We start from the raw sequence: 21,662 nt of genomic DNA, 5'->3' as shown, positions 1-21,662 counted from the left end.
TCATCTAATCATTATTAAATCAACTTAATGACTTAGCTAAATGTTAACCTTAAAACAATCTATCTATCTAGTATCTACAAGTCAATGTTGATGCACATTTATCATTATTGCACTTGATTAATCAAGTGGGCAAGTCAATGCAAAAAAATTTAAGAGAAATTTTACTCTCTTAATTATTCACTTATATATAGAATAATTTTTGCATGGGATCGCAATCGTTATTATCCCTTTGCATGGGGCATTAATTTGTGTCGCCCAATTGAGTTTTGTTCTCTTAAACAGCAAATTAAAGAGGAATGGAGTCTTTATCAGATTCAAATTTGAAGCTTAACAGTATTCATGATTAGTTAACCAACCCATGCATCATTTCAGAAACTCTCATTTCACTGAGAGATACAGAGCAATTTTTTTTGTTGGAAATGTGAATGGAAGGATAGAGAAGACCTCTCATATGAAGAGTTTAGTTCCACATTAATAGTTGAGGGACAACTTGGTTGATTTATAATATATCACAAGTATTGATGTTGTGAACATATACATGGAAGAGGCTCTCTTTCATGCTACAAATCCCTAATTTTCCTTCCTTTGCTTCTCTTCTCCGATGATGTCCTTTGGGTATAATCAGGAACTCGCTCTGAGTACATACACCATGTACAAATACTGTACTATACTACTCGAGCACAAAACCCGAATATGAACCCAAAGTTATTGGAAGTCAAATTGCTGCATATTTATCCCCTTTACAAGGAAGCCAAATTATACAACATTTTTATCATTGACATATATATGAATTCATTGAGCAAGGAATTCTAAGTGGGCCTGAACTGAAGAGTGGTAACCCTCGGCCTTATCAAGGAGACTGCCAAAGAGTACAGACTATGGTGCAGATGAGATAATACTGGCACCATGAACTTTTGTGATCCTTTATCTCCTTCCTCCTCGTGACCGGCGAGGCGAGAGGTTAAAAAATATTTGAGCCAGAGGTCTGGCTTGTTCTCCTTTAATTCACTCACTTTCAGAAGATCCCAAATAATTGTATTCGCCCATTTTTTAATACAAACTAGATCTGAAAATGAGTGTCCTAAATCCATTTCTTATCTATTGCATGCCTAATTGCCTCAACTCTTTAATTTCTGCTCTTTACACGCGCCTTTCATTCGACAGTACGTAGTCTATTTATCTCTGGTCCAAATAACAATATTTTCTTCCTCTAGCTCCTTCCTTTCAGTTTCTTAAATGATTCCAATCCATGTTCTTGTTTCTATAAATGATAAATCCAATCTTTGCTTGTAGTGGCAGTAAGCTTGTAGTGGCAGCTCAATTATTAGCAGACTTTTGAATATGACAGTGGAGGCTGTAGTAAGTAATTAAACGGGTAAAGTTCAACAAACGCAAACTAGCTAAAGAAAAAAGAAAATGCAATGAGTAAAGTTGTAAGAGTACTCCAACTGCACAAACTAGCTAGCTAGAGAACATGTCAATTCTAATGAAAGCTGAAATTATTAAGCACCTTAAATGTTTAGTAGTGGCTACTGGCTAGTTGAATAATACACTCTCGCACTGAAAAGCTGAAAGTGTTATCCACCTTAACCCTGATATATAGGCTTTATCAAGTTTCTTCATTCGTGAAAGAATTAGTGCATGTATCCACTAAGTGAATTATGCCTAGCTCAAAGCTTGGTCACTTTAGCTTTCGACCATGCACGCTTTTTAGTTGCAAAAACAATTTAAATGTATTAAGAGATAAATGAGACTAGAATTTATAAATACAATCAAATTGTGGTCATTCAAGTATATATGCTAACTAGATAGAGATTCTAAGATCATAGTTCAAAAGGGACACCTATCAAATTTGTGAAGCACATAACAGTGACACTCCTAGCTTTCTTGGATAGACAAAGGTGTCACTTACAAAGCATAGAGGTTTAACAAGATAAATAGGGGCCCAACTATATGTTAATATATAAGAATTATACTACTGAAATTGAAATAACTTAGAGCATCTTGACTACTTTAATTAAGGGTTGGGAGCGGCTTTATTTGGGGAGTTGATCCTTCATTTTTTTTTAAAAATAAAATTAAAATTATTGATAATGGAGAAATACAAAATATATTATGTATATATATATATAATGTAAAATATAAATAAAGAGTGAGACTCATAAAAAAGTTGTCAAGAAGGTTTTTTTATAATGAGAGATGAATAAGATTTTTTACTTTAGACATGACATTGTATAGTGCATAAAAAAGTCCTATAATAGCTCGATACTATTAAGGATGTTCTTAATTACAGATCCAAGTGTTGTCCGAGGTTAAAAGAGAACACAATGTTTGTGTTTCGTCTCGGTGCCACAACAATAAACATTAGCCCTAAATTAAATAAAGTACCAACACACGATGTATTGGTGTCATTAGCATTGCAGTACTCAACAAATTTGGGCCACTTATTTGTTTGAACTGTCAACTTACTGTAAAGTCTTCCAAGTCACTTTTGAATCATTGAACAGCTAGCTATAATCATCAAGATGTGAAGCTCACTTTCGACTTAGATCGACCAAGAGGCATTGCTTTTAAAAGTGGAACGGTGTGACCATTTAATTTAATTTGATCGCTGGAATAGGAAATTAACCAGAAGCATTTTAGTTGAGTAAAATAGTTTTAAACCGACTTCGGCAAAGAGATGAAATTTACCACTTCAACGGTCCCGCATGATCGATTCCACAACTATTTGTGAAAAGGTAAATCGAGAAGCTATTTTAATTGACCACTACGGGGAAAGGTATTCTCTCGGCTTCACCAAGATTCAACGTAACCCTGTCCACTGTCATAACCAACTCAACTATGTTCCGGAGATTAAAAAAAAAAATCAAACCCAATAATATATAAAAATTAGGTTTGTGCTTTATCATTAATTATATTTAAATAATGTTTGTATCTCATTCAACGTAACGGTTCAAGGCTAGCTCTATCTTATATTCTATGAATATATACTACATTTTAAATTATTTTTTTAAAAAAACTAATAAATAGTTGTTTTTCTTTAATGCATTCATATAATTTTTTAAAAATAAAAATCTAGATTTTATCTAATTTATAGCCATTTTTTCCATTAATATTTTTAAAATTAAATAATAATAGTAATAATAATAATAATAATGAAATATTTAAGTTCATATATAAATGTCGATCCATTTTGTTATTATATAAGTTATCTATTTAATAGTTCTTAAAATTAATATCAAGTCCACGTATTTTAAATTTACACAAGTTTTTATAAAACTTATTATCATATGAGATTATTATTATGTATGTTTTATATTTATTAATTTTTTGTAATATTTCTAGATGGTATTCTCACCGGATTAACGGATGTGATAACTGTCGCGGGAGTAGAGGTGAAGCTCACATAAAATCACTCTTGAACTGATGTTGTAAGCTGAAAAGAAGCTTGTGAGAGCATCCATATTGGTGTTAATATATAGTCGTTATATTTCAAATGGGAGATCTGATATCCTGTGTGACTTATCCCGCGTGATCTACCACCATTGCCGCCGCCCTCACCGCGCCGTCCGACCACTGACGGCCATCGATCGCCTCGGGCGCAATCGACGCACCACTCACCGGCGCTCTGTACGGGTGCAAATTCCGGTCAAATAGTGATCGGAATCCAACGAATTTGATCGGAATTTGGTGTCTGACACTGCCGGCCAAATTGCGGCCGCAACATAGGTCCTTCCTCGGTCGGTCTTCGGCTGTGATTTTGCCGGAATCCGATCATGATTTGGCCAGAATCCGGTGCGTGCCACTGTCGGCCGCGTTTGATATTATAATTAATATGGATGAGTGTTACAATACTCATACACATGTCAACATTATTTAATTCTTTGAATGTATAGTTCATGCCAACTTCAATTCTTTGAATGCAATTCAAGAATAAAATATATTTATTTATTTAATATAAAATAAAAAATAAATGAGTGGATAGTATAATTCATAAATAATTAATGTTAATGTTAAAATGATATTAATTTATTAATAAAATAAAAATATTAATATAATGAATATGTAATATGTGAATTAGATATTTTTTTAAAGATGTGGTATGTATTAATGTTCAAATATTTTGAGTGCTGAATATAATGAATACTTGTCAGAGTTGCAATTAGTGCACTTGATATTAGTTTCTGCTACCTATCATTTCATGCTCGAATCTCTTGATTGATCTCCTTCACATCAGGCATATTATTTCTTCCACACAACATGCTGCAACATCTCCATAAGTTCATATCATGCATCTAGTGCATGCTTCGGAAGCTAAATGACAATGAGGAAACCAATTAGGTGGAAATTCCAAGCCCTTTTAAACTTCTTTAGAGCTCAATAAGCTCGTAGAATATTGTGGCAGATTTGACAGCAGAATCATAGTTGGTCCTTGCAACTTTTCCCATGTCTGTAAGGAAACATTCTCAGAACAAATTCCGGAACAATCTCCTTTGTCGATGTGCACATGCATTATATATATATATATATATATATTTTTTTTTTTTTGTTTTAACATTGACATATAATTAATCTAATATGACATGCATTTTGTAATTAATATGCTCGTAGGATGACTATGATGAAGCCTGGCCTCCTTCGTAAAAATATAATTAACTGACAGAAAAAATTGTAAACGAAAGGAATGATTTGTCCTCCAACTTGTCATGCATGACATCTCAAGTGGGTGACTGCACTGCATGCTTTCTCTCAATTATAAGACTTAAAAATAAGAAGCTAAGTGTTAATTGACAGATGAATGCGAGCTGATTTAGAAACAATTTCGTGCTGATTTATTCTTCTTAGCGACTGGCACTGGCACATGAGAGTGGTAGACCTTGTGCTATCAATTCCCTAGCTACCTAGCTGTTGGTGACATCGATCGTCATATATCCAAGATATGATACGGTTCCATCCCTCTGCTGCAACTTCTTTACGGATAAAGCTTGAAAGATTTGGTGAAGGTGGTAAGGCAATTCACATTAAGGTGACGAAGAAGGTGATAAAGTTTCATTCTCTTAGAGGATTGGATGGATAGGCTCCAAAATGTTGCAATCTGAGCATGAACGCACCTACATGCTCTCCCCTCCAACCTGCACTACACTGCTACCTCTACCTCATCAGCATGCACTGATGCATGTTGCCATTACGACCTTGCTTTAGGTAGTCACGTCCCAATACGTAATTTTAAATAGCAAAAGCAGAGGGAAAGCATCGCAGTGCCTTGGCATCTCTGTCCTTTGAGAACATATCCCCTGTGAAAAAATTTGTAGTGCTTGGAGATCCGGAGAAGCAAATAATGGAATCTGTCTAATTGCAGAGAGATCAGCATCCATGGCCCTCCCGTGGTCTCCCCAGGCTGAATGCGTGTGCTACCTATAAAAGGATGAGTTAAGCGTATAGACTCTCCATTGCGATCGGCACGTAGGTTGTGGTGGAGCACAGAAAGAAGATCGAGATCGATCGATGGCTGTTGATGGGATGTGGAGGAGCTTGAAGCCATACTTGTTCATGGTGTTCCTGCAGGTTGGGTACTCTGGGATGTACGTCATCTCCGTTGCGTCGCTCAAAGGCGGCATGAACCACTTCGTCCTCGTCGTGTACCGGAATAGCATTGCGGCTGCCGTCATCGCCCCATTTGCTCTTTGGTTTGAAGGGTAATTAATTTGTGCCCCTCAGCTCCCCTCTATGTACCTTGTATCTGTTCCTAAGCAACTTCATTGCTCTTATCTTAATTATGTACGTTATTGGGCGTGCTATCCTCTATGTCACAGGAAAACGAGGCCAAAGATGACACTTTCTGTCTTCCTCAAGATTATGGCTCTGGCACTACTCGAGTACTGAAACTTGTCGAATTATACTCTACCTCATGCTCTTCTCCAATTCTAATCGACAGTTGAATTGATTCCAGGCCCGTTCTTGACCAAAACTTCTACTACATGGGTGCCAAGATCACCTCGGCAAGTTTCTCCTCTGCCCTCTACAACATCTTGCCCGCCATCACTTTCGTCAATGCTACCATCCTCAGGTGAAATCTTCAGACACATTATGGACGTAATCGAACATAGTAACTGACATACCGACCGACTCGAACAATTATTCTAGGATGGAGAAGATTAATATGAAGAAACGGCGAAGCCAAGCGAAGGTCGTGGGCACTCTGGTGACAGTAATCGGTGCAGTGCTCATGATCCTATACAAAGGCCCCATCGTTGAGTTTATTTGGAACAAGGGAAGGAGCCACCACGGCAGCGGCGGCGGTGAAAACCAAAGCCATTGGCTCGTCGGCACGCTGATGCTCTTGTTCAGTTGCTTCTGCTGGTCTGCTTTCTTCATACTGCAGTCCAACACTTTGAAGGCATATCCTGCAGAGCTGTCGTTGAGCACCTTGATCTGCCTATTGGGCGCGGGCCAAAGTGCAGCAGTTGCACTCGCTGTGGAGCGCAGCTCCAAGCCTTGGCTGATAGGCTTCGGCACAAACCTCTTCACGGCTGTTTACTCTGTAAGATGAGATCGATACTGATACTGAATCTAATTAAAGCCACACACGCACGCATTAAGAAACAACTCAGTACTTACCTACTGTTTCTTGATTAATCATGCAGGGAATAATGTGTTCTGGAGTGGCCTACTATATTCAGGGGATAGTAATGAAGGAAAGAGGCCCTGTTTTCGTGACTGCCTTCAACCCTCTTTGCATGATCATTACAGCCCTAATGGGTTCCATTATTCTAGCAGAGGAGATCACGTTAGGAAGGTACAAGATATATAGATTACCCATACGTCTCGTTCTTATATAAATAAATTAATTAATGGATAATTAACTCAAAGAAACTTTAATTATCAAATTCATCTCTTAATTGCATGCAGACTACTTGGTGCACTTATAATAGTGATTGGTCTTTACTTCCTGATATGGGGAAAGAGCAAGGACCACTTGATCAATGAAAATGAAGCAGCGATTGGGCTACCCAAGGTCGCCAATGATGCCATGAAGAGCACTAACTCGTTGGACGACGTGCCCGTTGTCCACGTCCACCCTGACAAGAACTGATCATGTTCCGTAAGACAAAAATGTATTTTAGAGCACAAAATACATGATTCGGATAGGGTCCGTCACTATGTAATGTACGTGGTGATTATATATCTATATATATATATATATAATTCATAACGTACGCGAACTATTTATACGAGTGGTAAAATTAACTTTTTGTCTTTAGCTGCGTCGTCATTGACAATATTCTTCTCAACTTCTTTCGGAAAGCTGGTTACTGTATATATATGAAACACAAATTGCTGTGGAGATCCTTTTGGACCTTTTCGACCGTGTCTGGTCGGATCTAGAACCCTAATCATGATCGGCTTTCTGAAGTGATCGAGGCCTTCTGTAGGATTTGGGTGCATGCCACTGGCGCAATGCAAATAGAGTGTGTGCACAGCCGCTGAGGAACGTAACGGACAAGTTCTATTGGTGTAACATACAAGATCAAACCGCTAATTAAATTAATCTATACAAAATTAATTAAAGGGTTAGAAGATTAATTACAAAGTCAAAATTTAAAACTTCTGAAAAATAAAGTACGAGTTATCCTTTAATGACAGCTTTACATGGGTACTAACTTAAATATCAATCGGGCTAATTCGTTCCCAAATCATAAATTTCAAATAAAAAAATTCTGCCAAAATTAATATTAGTAATTAATAGTGGAGTGTGATTTGATTAAAAAAATTTTCCAGTAGATCATAAATTCAATTCTAAACCCGAAACAAATTCGATTCTTGTTAATTACTACATGATTAATAGACAATCCACTAATTAACCATTAGTTTAGATTTATAATCTAAATTTATTATATGATATAATTTTCCATTCACAATATTGTTAGCTGCAGAGCATCCTGATCCCACGTCGCCTCTCGTCTTAATATTGCTGGGCGGCGGGCAATCGAAGTAGCCATTACAGCTAGCAGCCGGCTGAGAAATCGGACTGATCTGATCTGAGATCAGGGATGGATTCATGCCTTGATGGACATCGAGGACAGAGCGATTGTGCTTTTGTCTGGGCGTGTGACAACCTCGCAAAGCGTCGTTTTAGATTCATCATGAAAACTCTTGTTGTTGACTCCTGCGAATAAAGAGGACGTGACTGTTGGTTGAGCATTAGCCGCCTGTTTTTTGAATAAGGAGGGAAAATATAAGATTGTAAATGAATCCAAGCAAATTTGGTATTAACTTAGTAAAAATTTATTTATATTCGATTTAATAAAAATTTATTAAATAAATAAATTTAAATAATATTATTAAATTAAATGAATAAATTTGAATACATATGTATTCATTCGAATCATGTAATATTTATGAATCATGTTCATTAATAAAACTCTTAATAACATACTAAATAATAAGTTTGTATTATCAAACTTAATAACCAACTAAATAAGTTTAAAATGTTTTAAAATAATTAAATAAGTTTGAATTGAGAACTCGATAATATCTAAATTAATCAAACTCAAGCCAAATTTGAATTAAACTCAAGTCAGACTTGAATAATCATTTTAACAATTTGATTTATTTTAGACTCGACTCAACTTGGCTCAATTACCTTATTAAATAAACTTGAATATTACAAAGCTCAACTCAGCTTGACTCATTTACCACCTAAAACAATACACGCGAGTGGAGGGTAACTGGGAAATTTTGCAAAAAAAATCCATTATTTTTTGAGAAATTATAAGTAAGCCCTCAATGTTAAAATTAATTTTGTTCCTTCAAATTTGACTTACCATGGAGAAAAAATGAAGAAGCTGATCTCACTTGCCGTCATCTGATATATTCTCAAGTCAGCACCCGATAAATTTGATGCCGCGAACCTCTACCTTACACATATTCTTCATTTGAAATTGATTTTTAACATTTAAACAAAATGGTATTATCAAATTCTCAAGCACGTGTGATAAATCCATGGATACATAGAATATATCATGCATGACATCTATTAGATTGCCACTAGTGAGAGCAGCAGTATAAGTCTATATGCCACTAGGTCGACCTACTCAAGAACCTACAAAGGCCTAACAAATCTAGAAGCTAACTTGTCATTAATATCAAATCTTTTATATCCTTAATAGGAGATACATAAAACAATACATAGCACTCTAGCTAACTTTTTGTCAGCTTTAAATTGTTAGTGATTTTTATATGCTCATTTTCATCATCGAGTATGATATTATTGATATGCTCAATATAATGGATAAATATTTTTTGATAAATATTATAGATGATATTGTGAATGATAGGAAAGAGTGATGAGAAGAAAATTATCGAAAGAGATATGCAAACGATGGTGATTCAGTATCAATATCCATGGAAAAAAATTGAGATAAAAGAAAGTACTATAAGATTTAAAGATATTAAAATGGATCGACATGGGTATCTATATGATCACGTAGCTCTATACCTTTAACAAATAATTAACCAATGACAACTACTTGTAGTTAATTATAGGGTTAAAAATATTATTTAATTTCTTAATTTGTTTTGAAGATGGCTAAATATCTAATTTAGTCCGAGTCAGCTGTTAAGGCAAGGTCTTATCCATCCAAGAAGAAGAAGACTTTCTCTTCTAATATTTTCTACGGAACTTCTGAATTCTGATGGTTAATTTTTTTTAATCAAATACTAAATTGTGTTCTGAAACTAAGTCATTCCTGCAGCCACTTCTTTAAACCAAGAAAGCTCCTCCTTACGATATTTCTGAAAATAAATTAACTGCAATTATTGTTAAGAAAGTGTTGTTCTAACCTTTATAAACAAAGAGCTCATAACAGTCAGAAAATTAAACATGCAGATAACCACAAACAGGGGAATCGAATACAATTTGATTTATTATAATCAGCAATTATACAAGGGTTGACATAATACCCTATCGTTGGGTTGTCAGCCAGCTAATCTGAAAATGATAGAAACAGTTTTTTATAATAAAGCTAATTAGATTCTTCGAGCAAAACACATGTGATGATAACCATCAGTTGCCAGTCTTTATTATTTTATTTTATTTTTTTAGGCAAACGAAACAGTGCAATTAATTTGGTGGTTAATTAACCATGGTTACCCTCACCTAATCCAACCAGTTAGCCCTGTGCTTTATACTTATGAACAACTTGCTGTTATTGTTTCAGGGCAATCTCTCAGAAGTCAGATCCATAGAGAAGGAAAGCTCACGAGGAGGAGCAATCTCTCAGATTCATAGAGAAGGAAGGCTTGAGAGGAGAATTAATGAAGATGATGGGCGCCATGGATGGAAAACAAGAGATATTTTGGAACACCAGCTGCTCTTTCTCTACCAAGCCTTCTTCTTCTTCCTACCTCCCTCTCTCCTCATCTTCCCCAACTTTTCTACATCCTCCAACTTCGTGAAGCCTCTCAAGAATTCAGATCCAAGTCTTTATTCCTTAAAAAAAACTTCTTTTTTTTTTCCTATTGCTTGACGTAAGAATCAAATCGATATGAAGAAGCTTAGTAGCTCGTATTCCTTCAATGGTTTGTGTCCTTTCTGTTTTGCTTCGTTTTCATGTTTATCGCCGGCTACTTCAAGCTAAGTGCTTGTATATCTTTTATTAATTTACAGTGGAAGAGAAGGGGAAAAACAGAGTGACGGAATTGAACTACTGCAAGACGGAAGAGGAAGCAGAGGAGCTCGGAGAGAAGAAAAGGCGGCTCCGCGTGGAGCAAGTCGAGGCGCTGGAGAAGAAGTTGGTGGCGGAGGAGAAGCTTGACCCTGAAAAGAAGCAAAGACTTGCACAGGACCTCGGCCAGCAGCCGCGGCAGATGGCCGTCTGTTTCCAAAACTGCCGCAAACGGTCTAGGATGAAGCAACGGAAGCGCGACTTCGACGCCCTCAAGGCCCGTCACGACGCCCTCAAGCTCGATTGCGACGCCAAACGCCGACAAAACCTGGCTCTCATCTCCCTGGTACGATTTAGTACGTAGGTACTTGATAATCTTTAAAATAGTACTTTGAAACTTTTTTTGTTTTGTTTTGTTTACTTCCTTCTATTGATTCAGATACGTGAGCTGGAGTCCAAGCTCGCAGAATCAACAGGGTGCGAGATCGAAACGGGAAGGATTCCTCCGAACTACAACTACACTGACGGGGCTTCGGATACCGATTCCAGCAGCACGCTGTTGAATGGCGAAGCAAACTATGGCGACCAGTACTGTTCGCTTCCCGAACAGCCCGCCCCAAGCTTCCCCTGGTGCTACTCTGACATGGATGACACAGACGAAGCTTGAGAGCGAATTGCCAACCCGTAGAGACAGAAACGAAAAATGGTAGCTAGCGAGAGGCACGATCGATCCAATAAGGAGACGAAGTGACTGCTGCTTGTGTTGGTAACTGGTACTTGGCATGAAGGGGGCCGGGGACGGACGTACGCGCGTACATACGTGCATGGTAATTGCTATACCTTCCACTTGTAGTTTTGATATATTACATGTAAGAAATTTGCTACTGCAGCTACTGTCGTCCTAAACGTTGCTTAATTATGTATTTAATTTGCTGTGCATTCAGTTGTGTGAAAAACCAAATCCTGCGCTGTGCTTACGTACGTTTTATGTATGTTCCCTTTGGATCCTGAATTGCCTGTAAACCAGGTAACAAAACAATAGGAGGTCCGTACGTGTTCTTGCGTTAAGGCATGGATATCGACTGTAGACGACATTAAGAATCGCATTCAAGACATGGGTCATGTTCACCTTGCAGATAATGTCGGGAATATTTGCTTTCGCGTGACCCAACTTTGTGGTTCTCTTTCTTAGAAAAAAAAAAAAAGGTAAAGCACTAGAACACCGACCGTATCACACAGTAGACTCTCGATCCTAATCCAACATCGTACAATAATTTTGTGATGTTCAAATTTATTTGATAAAATAATTTAGTCTTCAAATATAATCTAAATGATTATTCAAATTTATTTTAATTTTTATGAGTTTGAATTTGATTTAAAGTTGATTTGTTTAAATATTATTGAACTTTCAATTACAATTTATTTGATTGTTTAAAATTTTTATTAGTTATTAAATTTGATAATATTTTACGCTCACTATGAATATTAGTAATAAATTTTTCATCATAATATATTTATTTAATTTAATAAATTATTTAAATTTATTTATTTAATTAATCTTTAAATACATAAATAAATTTTTATGATATCGAATACTAAATTTATTCACAAAAATTCAATTCAATCCTACTCGCTCCATGCATAGAACGCATCATGGCACCACCGAACAATATATATAAAGAAATGTGAGAAATCAAGCACTGTTTCCCTTTCTTCGTTCAATATAGAATTAATTGGCATTTAAATATTAATTGGACGACTAATATCTCTTGGACGATCTGTATTCTTTTGCCTTTAGAGAATTGATTCCAAAGAAGCTATGGATCGGAAAAGAATATGCGAATATGTTGTTTTTTTTAAGTGTTAAAAATTTGTCGACGGTCCACAAATTTTTATGACTGTAATATTGGAATAGAGATAGGGTTGCAATGAATAAAATCTTTCTAAATAAATTTAATATTCAATTTGATTAGAGTAATCAACTCATTAATATTCATATGAATAACGAACAATTATATTCATTAATAAAAATTTTATCAACATACTAAATAAATAAAAATAAAATAAAATAAATAAATAAGTTTGTATTATCAAGTTCAACAATCAACTAAACAAATATAAAATATAAACATTTTAAACAATCAATAAGTTTGAATTGATAATTTCAAGTCAAGTTCGAACCAAACTTAAGTTCATAAAAAAAAAATCAAGTCAAGCTTGAACAATCATTTCAATGATTTAATTCATTTTAATTAAATTTGACTTAGATTGGCTCGATTACCTTATCAAATAAGTTTAAATACTGTAGCTTGATTTAACTTATTTACAATCCTAAATATAGAGACTCAATATAATACATTACCATTCATTTCTTTCTTTTCTTTTCTTTTTCACTTGAGACATTTCATTTGACTTAGAAAAATTAACCAAAAATTGTATTTGTATTGAACCTTGAGGAGATTTCATGCCCAAAAGGATTGGTTTTCATTGCTCAATCTGCTGCATTAAAGACCCAATGCCCAAGCCCATTTGCTATTGCCCATTTTAAATACTTTAACTAATTTTCAAGACAAACAGAAGACTTAAGGATTAATTACTAAATCTTGCATCAATTTTTGATAAATTTTATTTTTTTAACGATATTTTTAATTCTATAACCAATATACCATATTATCCATTTAACACATTACAAATTAAGTGAAGCTAAATTGAAGCCCCAATTGAGGTTTGATCGAGTTATAGCTGAGCCCTAAATGGACTCGATCAAGCCGAATTGCACCAATGTGGGTTGATGAATACAAAGGCGCGATGTGATGGCACGTGCTCATTTGTTTAAAAAATTAGTACCACAAATAGGATTCTTTCTCGATCATGACATTTGACCGATCAGTTGAGTCAAGTCAAATCACTAGGATTAGGCTAAATCGACCTGACTTGGTACTCTAGGTTTGATTGATTTCGATCGTAATTTGACATGACACAAGTTTATGATATTTTACTGAACCGCATAAACACCTCTTTTTCTCTAGATTTATTAGTCAGTTTAAGATTGAAATTGATTGACAGACCTAAAATTTTTTGAATCATTTAAATCAAAATTAATATACTTCTAGAAACATTTTTAATGTATGTCTTTGGATCTAAATTCAATAGTGTTACGGTCGTATGACGTGGGACCGAGTCGGACCGCGTGGGACACCCGGACTGAGTCAACAATCCTCAATCGAACGATCGGGGACCTGCGATCCCGAGCCGAAGCTTTGGGCGGTTCCGATCCGAATCCGCGCAGCCAGCTCTGTTATTAAAGGATTCGGTGGCTATTGCCGAGTCAACCCTTCACCGGTCTGTTGGTCAACTTATCCGAGCCGACTCCCGGCCAGCTCGACTGATCAGCATACCCGACTCGTCCCCAGGAATCGGGGCAGAATGAGACCCTCCTTCACTGACCGCTCCCCTTCTGGTACTATAGGTAGATATCTGACACCTCCCTCATTGGGTATGGTAATCCGCCGCCTAACGTACGCCTCCTACGAGCATCGTACAGACATCATTAAAGACACCACTCCCTGCTGTTACGGAGGGTACTCTAGGGGTAAGCTCCACCTTACCTTGGTCGTGGTACGAACCTCCATCTCAGTATATAAGGAGAGCCCCCTCTTAGGGGCCAGGTATGCTCACTCTCCTTCTTGGTCATCTTCCTTTTTCTTTTTCTCCTCCAGACATCTAACTTAGGCATCGAAGTGGTCGCGCCGGTCACACCGGCCTTCCTTCTCACGGTGCTTGCGTTTGCAGGTCACTAGCAACCTTAGTCGTCATTGTTCTAGCTTCACCCCGGAGTGATACTGAAGAAAGGTTGCGCATCCAGGAGCTGTTCTTGACGGGAACAAATAGCATAAATTAAAGAATAGTAATTTTTAAATTACTAGATAAAATTTTTCACAAACTCATTAGAACACTTAAGATAATGATATTGACTAACTAACAACACTAATGATTTTTTAGGATTCCTCTTATTCAAAAAATATCAAATTTTTAAATTTTTGAAAGGTGTAGGTCCATCAGTCAATTTTATCTGAAACTGATTGATGAACCTAGAGAACACCGAATCATTTCAAATCAAAATCAATAGACTTTTAAAAATGTATTTTAATATATTTATGCTTTTAGATTTGAATTTGATAGCGTAACTTGTGACAGTGAATTTTTAAATTGGTAGAATAAAAATTTAGAGATGTACTTTCAATTTAATTCACCATTCTCAATTTACACTATCAAATTTAAATCCAAATGCTTAAATACATTAAAGAGGTTTTCAAGATATATATTAATTTTGATTTTGAATAATTTAAAATTTTCTAGGTCCATCAATTATTTTTGAATATGGTACATAATTTTTGGATATCATAAAAATTGAATACTTAGATTTAGAAAAAAATCAAAACTTATTTACAAGGTTCAGTAAAATACCATTCTATCTGCAAGACTCAACCTAAACCAGAGTGAAATAAGAGCATGTCTATTTCGCTAGCTCCCTTCAGTATCTAGTATGATTCAATATTATAACATTGAGTTTCTTTGCTTGAGGCAATGTGTTTGATGGTTGGTAGGTTGACGATGGCGACTCACGAGGTGCCTGCCTGTTTAATGCAGCTTAATATATTAGGCACCAACCATTCCATTATATATATATATAGTTTGATAAATGTGGGCATGCATGCACCAAGGATCTTTCCACGCATGAAATGACTGTGAAAAGGAAGTTGGAATTAATGCAATTATATGAGTGAAGGCAAGCTAAGGCAGTTGAGAATGAGAACCTGGTACTGTAATTGCTCCATTATTACAAGCTAAGTCATGCATATCATAAAGTGGATTCCAACTCCTCCTTCAACCATGCCATGGCCTAACTAACAGATACATACACCTATCAACACCAAACCAAGAAGAAGGATTAAGTCAACTCGACATTTCTACTACTGGTACAATCCAAGGATCGATCATGAGTCTGATAATTTAGGAAAAGATACAAGTCAATTCAATCAGACTTTAATTAGATGGCCTAAACTTTTCATTTGAAGACTAGGCCGGCCTAACCTTGCTATTAGGGCAACCTAAATTAGTTGGGGTGAGTCACTCGATGCTTTTTTTGGTTGATACAAAAATATTCATTGGAGTTATAATGATTAATGTCAAATGAAGTTTGATACAACTTTTAGGTCAACCCAAGCATCTACAACTAAGTGGCCCCATGGACTTTCTTTAAATTATTTAAAGTTATTTTGATGGGTTTTTTTTTACACTAAACCTTGCGTAAAAGCATCTCTAATTATCCTCCATGTTGATCAAATTTCAAAAGGAACAATTAAGAGCTCAGAAAGCCAAGTGTACAAGTTGTTAGGCAATACCCTCCTGCGTTATGATCAACTGCAGTTTCTCGATTTACCTCCTCATAAATGGTCGTGGGACCGACCGTGTGGGGCCGCTAAGGTGGCGGATTCCACCTTTTGCAGAAAAAGTGTACAAGTTGTATTATTGCAATTAATTTTTAATAGTTCCTATTAAAAACTGAGTAAAGATTAGCATCTAGTCAAGGCCTTCCGAGATTAAGATGTCTAACAATGAACACTAGGATGAAAGCTCACTAGACATTAACACTCTCTATCTAAAAACTAAATCTTATCATTACAATAGTTCATCTTAAAATAAACTAAAAAAAATCATATTAATCAAATATCTGACTCAAGGAGGCTCTGTTTCTTTTAGTTCTTTTTATGGTGGTTCTAAACTATCATCTAGTTTTTGTCTCTCTTTTTCTTTTTCTTTATCCATTTTCTTTCAACTCAATCTGAGTACTTTTATTTCTTATTTATTTACAGAAAAAAGGCTGCAATATTCCCCATTCAGATACTCACAAAATGTGGCAAGAAACCCAATAAATAATGGGTTCAAGCCTCCTGCCGCAGCAGACTAGGACAGAACATTATTAATAGAGGGGATTTAACAAAAAGAAAAGTGAAAATATTCAATCATGCATGGAACAAAAAAGAGATCCATGAGATCTGTTAGCTATTCTCTGTTTAAACTGCACTTCCCAGAGATCCTTCACCCTTTCCTTCCTCAGACAATTGTTTCCACTCCACTAGGCAATGCAAGAACTTGAGAACCTATTGAATTTGGAAATTCCACATTATATTTGTTCTCCAAAAGAAAAATAAAATTGTTATATATGTCTTGTATATTACTACTTACCTCAGCTGGCTCTCTGAGTGAAAAGGAGGCTTTTGTTTCCTTTGCAATCTTGGAGACAATAATGCCAAAGCCTTGCTCTCTATCGCGCAAAACCTAGAAAAAGAATTATAAACAAATTCGTTCAAAACATATATATGTATATATCTAAGTGAAGAATGTACGTGCATAGAGTGATCATGAGACGAGGGAGAAAGAGGAGAGATAGAATAGTAGATGGAGGGGGAAAAATATAATAAATCAAATTAATATTTATCTTTGTTTTAACCTAAGCCTGTAACTTTGATCTTGTTATTGTCATCTGAGCTCTCGAGGCATTTCAATGTGGCTCTCGTCTCCACACTCGTTGATTGGTCAAGCCATCCTTAAGCTTTCTATCGCCGTCATTAATATATTCATTTTCAATTGAAGATTGAACCCCGCTCGCTCTCTCTCTAGCCTTTACTGAGGCATTTGCACCATTAATTGCTACCATTTTCAAGTACAAATAGGTGAAGCATATTTTGAAGTGAAATCGTTTAGGAGGAGAGAACATCTTAATTCCTGTTATTTGATTTTCCATAAAATAAAAGAGGAAGTGCTTATCAAAATTAGAGGTCTCGCCTCCTCTCCCTAGATCGAGTCCACCCTAGTAAATAGGTCAAAGCGACAAGTAAAGTTAAAGGAGGTTCATATTTTTCAACAGTCAACGCCCGAGATCTCCAACAGTAACCTACCTCGAAAGCATCTTCGTCAGTGCAATCATCTCCTATGTATAACGGAAACACATTATTGTAGCCACCAAATCCTGAAAGTCAAAACAAAAGAATCAAACGAGTTTTTTCGATAAAGAAAAAAAAAAGAAGAAGAAAGGTAATGCGTTTTCGGTCTCGAGAGCTTCAGTTTACCAAGAGATTCCAACAAGAACTCAAGAGCCTTCCCCTTGTCCCACTTAATACTCGGCCGAATCTCCAAAACCTGATTTCATAATGCAAACAAACGAGTCTTATCGACGAAATTTGATGTGACTTCGAAGAAAAAAAGCAACTAAATTAAAAATCTAAGTTTGTTTGAGATTAATTTACCTTTCTTCCATAGGTGAGCTTCAGTTTGGGGTAATCCCTGAGCACTAGTTTCACCAAATCAGCAAGTAAATTCCATTTCTGCAAGTAAGAAAAGCTTAAGAATTTACATCTTCAGCGAAGAATATCAGAGCCACTTCCCCAAACTTCCAATTTTCATTACCTTTTCCTCCACACATCGAAAGTGAACAGAGAGACAAAATTTATTGTTCTCTACTCTGGAGCCAGGGATGCTCTTCACTATGTCTTCCAAAGACGTAAAGACCTTTCACAGAACGGTATGATTGTTAGGTAAGCAAAAGAAACTCCCACAAGTTCTGCGAAAATCAAAGATGAAATTGAGATTCGCAGTGGAAGCCACCTCATCTATCATCGGAAGAAACTCCCTGGCGGGTTGACATAGACACACATTGACTTTGGAATGCTGAGGCCCCTCCTCGGGTCCTTTTATGTCCATGCCATGACTCCCAGCGTAGTACAGTTCTGATAGCTTCACGAAGCTGGAGACCTGAACACGTCCACGAATTTTCTCTTTTTTTAAAAAACATGTATTGGAGAAATGGAGGGGAAACAGTAATAAAGATGAAGCAGCAATGCACCTTTTCTGTGCACCTCCCACTCACGATGGCTGTGGGAAAATGACTTGCCACTTCTTTCACTGCCTTCCTCATCTACATGGAGACAAAGAGTAGGAAATCAGAAACCGAAAGTAGGGGGGAAAACAGCAAGAGAGGAAGAATGATACTATTTAATTCCACAATTTAAATTGGGAGTTCTTGAAATATTTTCCATCCGATCACGTAACTCACCTCGTCGGACATGAAGGCGCGGTCGGGATCCTCAACGATGGGAGACAGAGTGCCGTCGTAGTCCAAGAACATCACGACCTGCTTCCCCTTGGCCGTCGTCATCACCTCCTCGAAGTTGCTCAACGCCGAGGGATGCATCCTCTGCATGTGAATACTCGTCAAGTATATTCTACTTCAATCGGCAATTGCTGTCGTCGGAAGAAGTGGACTTACCACCCAGCTGTCGTAGTCGGCGTCGCGGGCGGCCGACATAGCTGATGTGCTGCTCGTCGACGACGACTTGACGTGGGTTGGAGACTGTATCTTGATGGATTCGATCCACGAATTGCCTCTCCCGGCTGCGGCAAGGTCTAGGCGTCTCTCCGGCTTCTTGAACCGGAGATAGCCAGGGGAACGTGGAGGAGGGTAAGATAAGTGAGGAAAGGCTTCGGCGATGGCTGCCGGAGAGACCACTGCGACTGGTAGCTCCTCCTTCCTCGCCAGACTCTGCTTCGTCATCCTCTCGCCCTGCTTTCGAATTCTCAGAAGGAGCTGCTTAAGTTTAATTGGAAGAGAAAGAGAAGAAGATTGAACAAAAAAAACAACAGATCAGAATCCTTCAAGCTCGAGCTTCGATTCTAGCTTCCACGGAGAGAGAGAGGGTGAGCGTGGTAGAAGACGAAGAACATATGCGAGGTATAAGTAGAGCCGGGGACGGGAAAAGACGAAAAAAAAAAAGCGAGTGAGACCAGTGGGGCCCACCAGGGACAGTGTGAGCCTGACAGTGGTTTGGCCACGTAGGTTGGTGGGGCCCAGGAAGACAAAACGTGTCGCGCTGTGTGGATTCTCGCGGCGCGCAGTGTTACGTACGTTCCTGGTGAAGATGGTAGTAGGTTGATGGGAGACGGATTTACCAATTAATTAGAAATTTGTACGGAGAGCTAAGTAGTTAATCTTTAATTATTTTCATATTAAAATAAAATACAGTTAGGTATGTCCATAAAATAATGATATTGTTAATTATCCTTAATACATCTAATATTTTAGTCCAATTCAGGATTGTTTGGGATCATCGATGCTCAAATAATATTGCATTTGCGGAAATCTAGTTATCATGGAAGAGTTGTCAAGTAACTAAATATAATGCAAGATTATATTTAATTTGATTTGTTAAAAGCTACAAAAGGACCGCTATTTATGGGACGGAGGTGAGAGATTAATTATACGTACGTTACGTTGGTGTTCTATAAATTAAACAAATTCATGCATATGCCACTCCATGTTATTTTATAAAGCAATAACATATTTGATAAACTACACACTGTCTGGTACGTTATACTATTGGTGCAGCTTTTATTATTATTTTTCTTTAAAAGTTATATATATAAACAATAATTCATCTGCTAATCGTTTAGTATTTATTCATTTTTTTCATTCTCATAGTTTTACACTACGTACATAATTACATTTCAGTATATATTAATTGTTCATGAATATAAATACTACTCTTGCTTTGGTGTGCGTGCTAATTAGTACACATTTACTTTCTCAACACAGTTGGTTGTATTTGATAATATTTAATAGAACTATTATTATAAATTATTTTAAAAAATCAAGTGCACTATCAGATATTCAAATGAGTAATAATATTTTTTTAATTAAATACTCATATATTTAATAAAAAAATTTAGCTTGTGCTTTCGTTAGTAAGTCTTGTGCAAGTGTGACATAATTATTGACTCATATCATATGTGGCTTTGAATAATAATAATAATAATAATAATTGGTGCAATAATAATAGTAGTAGTAGTAGTAGTGTAGCACTATCTATTTCTCTTTTCTAAATCCTTTTCACCTAATTGTCTAACTAAATATATAAATCCTTCCTCGTGCTATATCTTCTGTCCGATAATACCAATTATTTTATATATTAATTAAGATCCACATTTGCACGCAACAAAATGCTCTTACAATCATAACTAGCTGGCCTAAAGGCACGAGGAGTATATTAATGATCGATCAAGTAAATTAATGAAATCCAAACACCTCGTTAGGTTAGATTTCTGCAAAAGAATTAATTGAAAGAAGAAAGAAAACAATCAAGAAACTCGCAGCATGGAATTCGTTGGATGGACACATACATAGACAATAACTTTGCCTGTTGTTAAATTAATTAAACTCGATCGATCGGAAAGTAGCTAGTTATCAAAGTAATTCAAGGCAGTGGTGCAGCTCGATCGGGACCATCGATCTATCATGCCCCATATACATATATCTCTATCGCTTTCCACCTTCTTCTACTTTGAACTTGTGGGCGCGCGTGTTCAATCTTTTTAACTTTGTTGAGTGCATGCACTCATTCCCTGCATTGACTGACCACATCAAACTGTCAAATTAACTTAGGCGACGTGGTAGCGTCTAGCAGCTCTGAAAAGCTTACCAAACCACTCTATCAGTTTGATTCTGTAGCGTGCATGTCTCGACAAGGAGACCCAGCAAATATTTTAGCATGATATATTTATATATAGCTGATTTGCGAGCTAGCTAACTTATGTGTATATATGTGTGTGTGTGTGTGTGGAAGATTCATGCATGGTCGCATGTATGCCTCTAGCCGACAACACATGCAATCATTTTCACGTCGACTACGCCGATAAACTTTTCAGCGAAGAACGCACTACCTTAACACATGTGTTACTTAGCTAGCTAGTCTTTTAAAGCTCGTTGGAGATCGATGTTTACATTCCATAAAGATAATGTTGTGGTAGTCCATGCCTTAGTGTCTCTTTTATAATTAGTTGCTTTAGGTTACTTTTTAAAATTAAATGCCACTTTTTATTTTTAATTTGTTTTGTTTTTTTCTCAATTTGTTCTCCAAGGTTTTATGGACATGAAAGAAT

General features: G+C 36.5%; 3 protein-coding genes across 3 annotated transcripts; 2 read left to right on the top strand and 1 right to left on the bottom strand.

Annotated features, from left to right (window-relative positions):
- The first annotated feature begins 5,288 nt into the window (after positions 1–5,288).
- On the top strand, positions 5,289–7,195 carry LOC141841726 (WAT1-related protein At1g21890-like). Its single transcript, XM_074729916.1, has 6 exons — positions 5,289–5,696; positions 5,814–5,876; positions 5,951–6,067; positions 6,145–6,541; positions 6,645–6,796; positions 6,910–7,195. Exons 1-6 carry the CDS (start codon positions 5,506–5,508, stop codon positions 7,091–7,093), a joined length of 1,104 nt encoding a protein of 367 aa, XP_074586017.1. The 5' UTR covers positions 5,289–5,505; the 3' UTR covers positions 7,094–7,195.
- Positions 7,196–10,228: 3,033 nt separating this feature from the next.
- On the top strand, positions 10,229–11,610 carry LOC141841532 (homeobox-leucine zipper protein HOX13-like). Its single transcript, XM_074729704.1, has 3 exons — positions 10,229–10,581; positions 10,670–11,013; positions 11,107–11,610. Exons 1-3 carry the CDS (start codon positions 10,548–10,550, stop codon positions 11,332–11,334), a joined length of 606 nt encoding a protein of 201 aa, XP_074585805.1. The 5' UTR covers positions 10,229–10,547; the 3' UTR covers positions 11,335–11,610.
- Positions 11,611–16,557: 4,947 nt separating this feature from the next.
- On the bottom strand, positions 16,558–19,416 carry LOC141841725 (putative trehalose-phosphate phosphatase 6). Its single transcript, XM_074729915.1, has 10 exons — positions 18,997–19,416; positions 18,784–18,924; positions 18,574–18,645; positions 18,336–18,482; positions 18,138–18,239; positions 17,978–18,055; positions 17,801–17,870; positions 17,630–17,700; positions 16,917–17,009; positions 16,558–16,831 (listed from the first exon to the last, which is right to left on the bottom strand). The coding sequence occupies exons 1-10, from the start codon at positions 19,279–19,281 to the stop codon at positions 16,745–16,747; spliced, it is 1,146 nt and encodes a 381-aa protein (XP_074586016.1). The 5' UTR covers positions 19,282–19,416; the 3' UTR covers positions 16,558–16,744.
- Positions 19,417–21,662: the final 2,246 nt, after the last annotated feature.

This window comes from Curcuma longa, chromosome 11 (genome assembly GCF_044706935.1).
Source record: "Curcuma longa cultivar G26 ecotype Majalengka, Jawa Barat chromosome 11, ITB_CL_G26_1.1, whole genome shotgun sequence".
Classification (NCBI taxonomy): Eukaryota; Viridiplantae; Streptophyta; class Magnoliopsida; order Zingiberales; family Zingiberaceae; genus Curcuma; species Curcuma longa.
The sequence above is the reverse complement of the archived record's forward strand: the minus strand, read 5'-3'. Positions and strand labels throughout refer to the sequence as shown.

What these genes read in the sequence shown, in the direction of transcription:
- LOC141841726 (XM_074729916.1), top strand. Translation starts at nt 5,506, where the DNA reads ATGGCTGTTGATGGGATGTGGAGGAGCTTGAAGCCATACTTGTTCATG. An exon ending in TTTGCTCTTTGGTTTGAAGG is followed by an intron (nt 5,697 to 5,813) that starts GTAATTAATTTG and finishes TCTATGTCACAG; the next exon opens with GAAAACGAGGCCAAAGATGA. An exon ending in ATGGCTCTGGCACTACTCGA is followed by an intron (nt 5,877 to 5,950) that starts GTACTGAAACTT and finishes AATTGATTCCAG; the next exon opens with GCCCGTTCTTGACCAAAACT.
- LOC141841532 (XM_074729704.1), top strand. Translation starts at nt 10,548, where the DNA reads ATGAAGAAGCTTAGTAGCTCGTATTCCTTCAATG. An exon ending in TAGCTCGTATTCCTTCAATG is followed by an intron (nt 10,582 to 10,669) that starts GTTTGTGTCCTT and finishes ATTAATTTACAG; the next exon opens with TGGAAGAGAAGGGGAAAAAC. An exon ending in ACCTGGCTCTCATCTCCCTG is followed by an intron (nt 11,014 to 11,106) that starts GTACGATTTAGT and finishes CTATTGATTCAG; the next exon opens with ATACGTGAGCTGGAGTCCAA.
- LOC141841725 (XM_074729915.1), bottom strand. Translation starts at nt 19,281, where the DNA reads ATGACGAAGCAGAGTCTGGCGAGGAAGGAGGAGCTACCAGTCGCAGTG. An exon ending in GTTCTTGTTGGAATCTCTTG is followed by an intron (nt 17,701 to 17,800) that starts GTAAACTGAAGC and finishes TTTGACTTTCAG; the next exon opens with GATTTGGTGGCTACAATAAT. An exon ending in CTGACGAAGATGCTTTCGAG is followed by an intron (nt 17,010 to 17,629) that starts GTAGGTTACTGT and finishes TTCTTTTTCTAG; the next exon opens with GTTTTGCGCGATAGAGAGCA.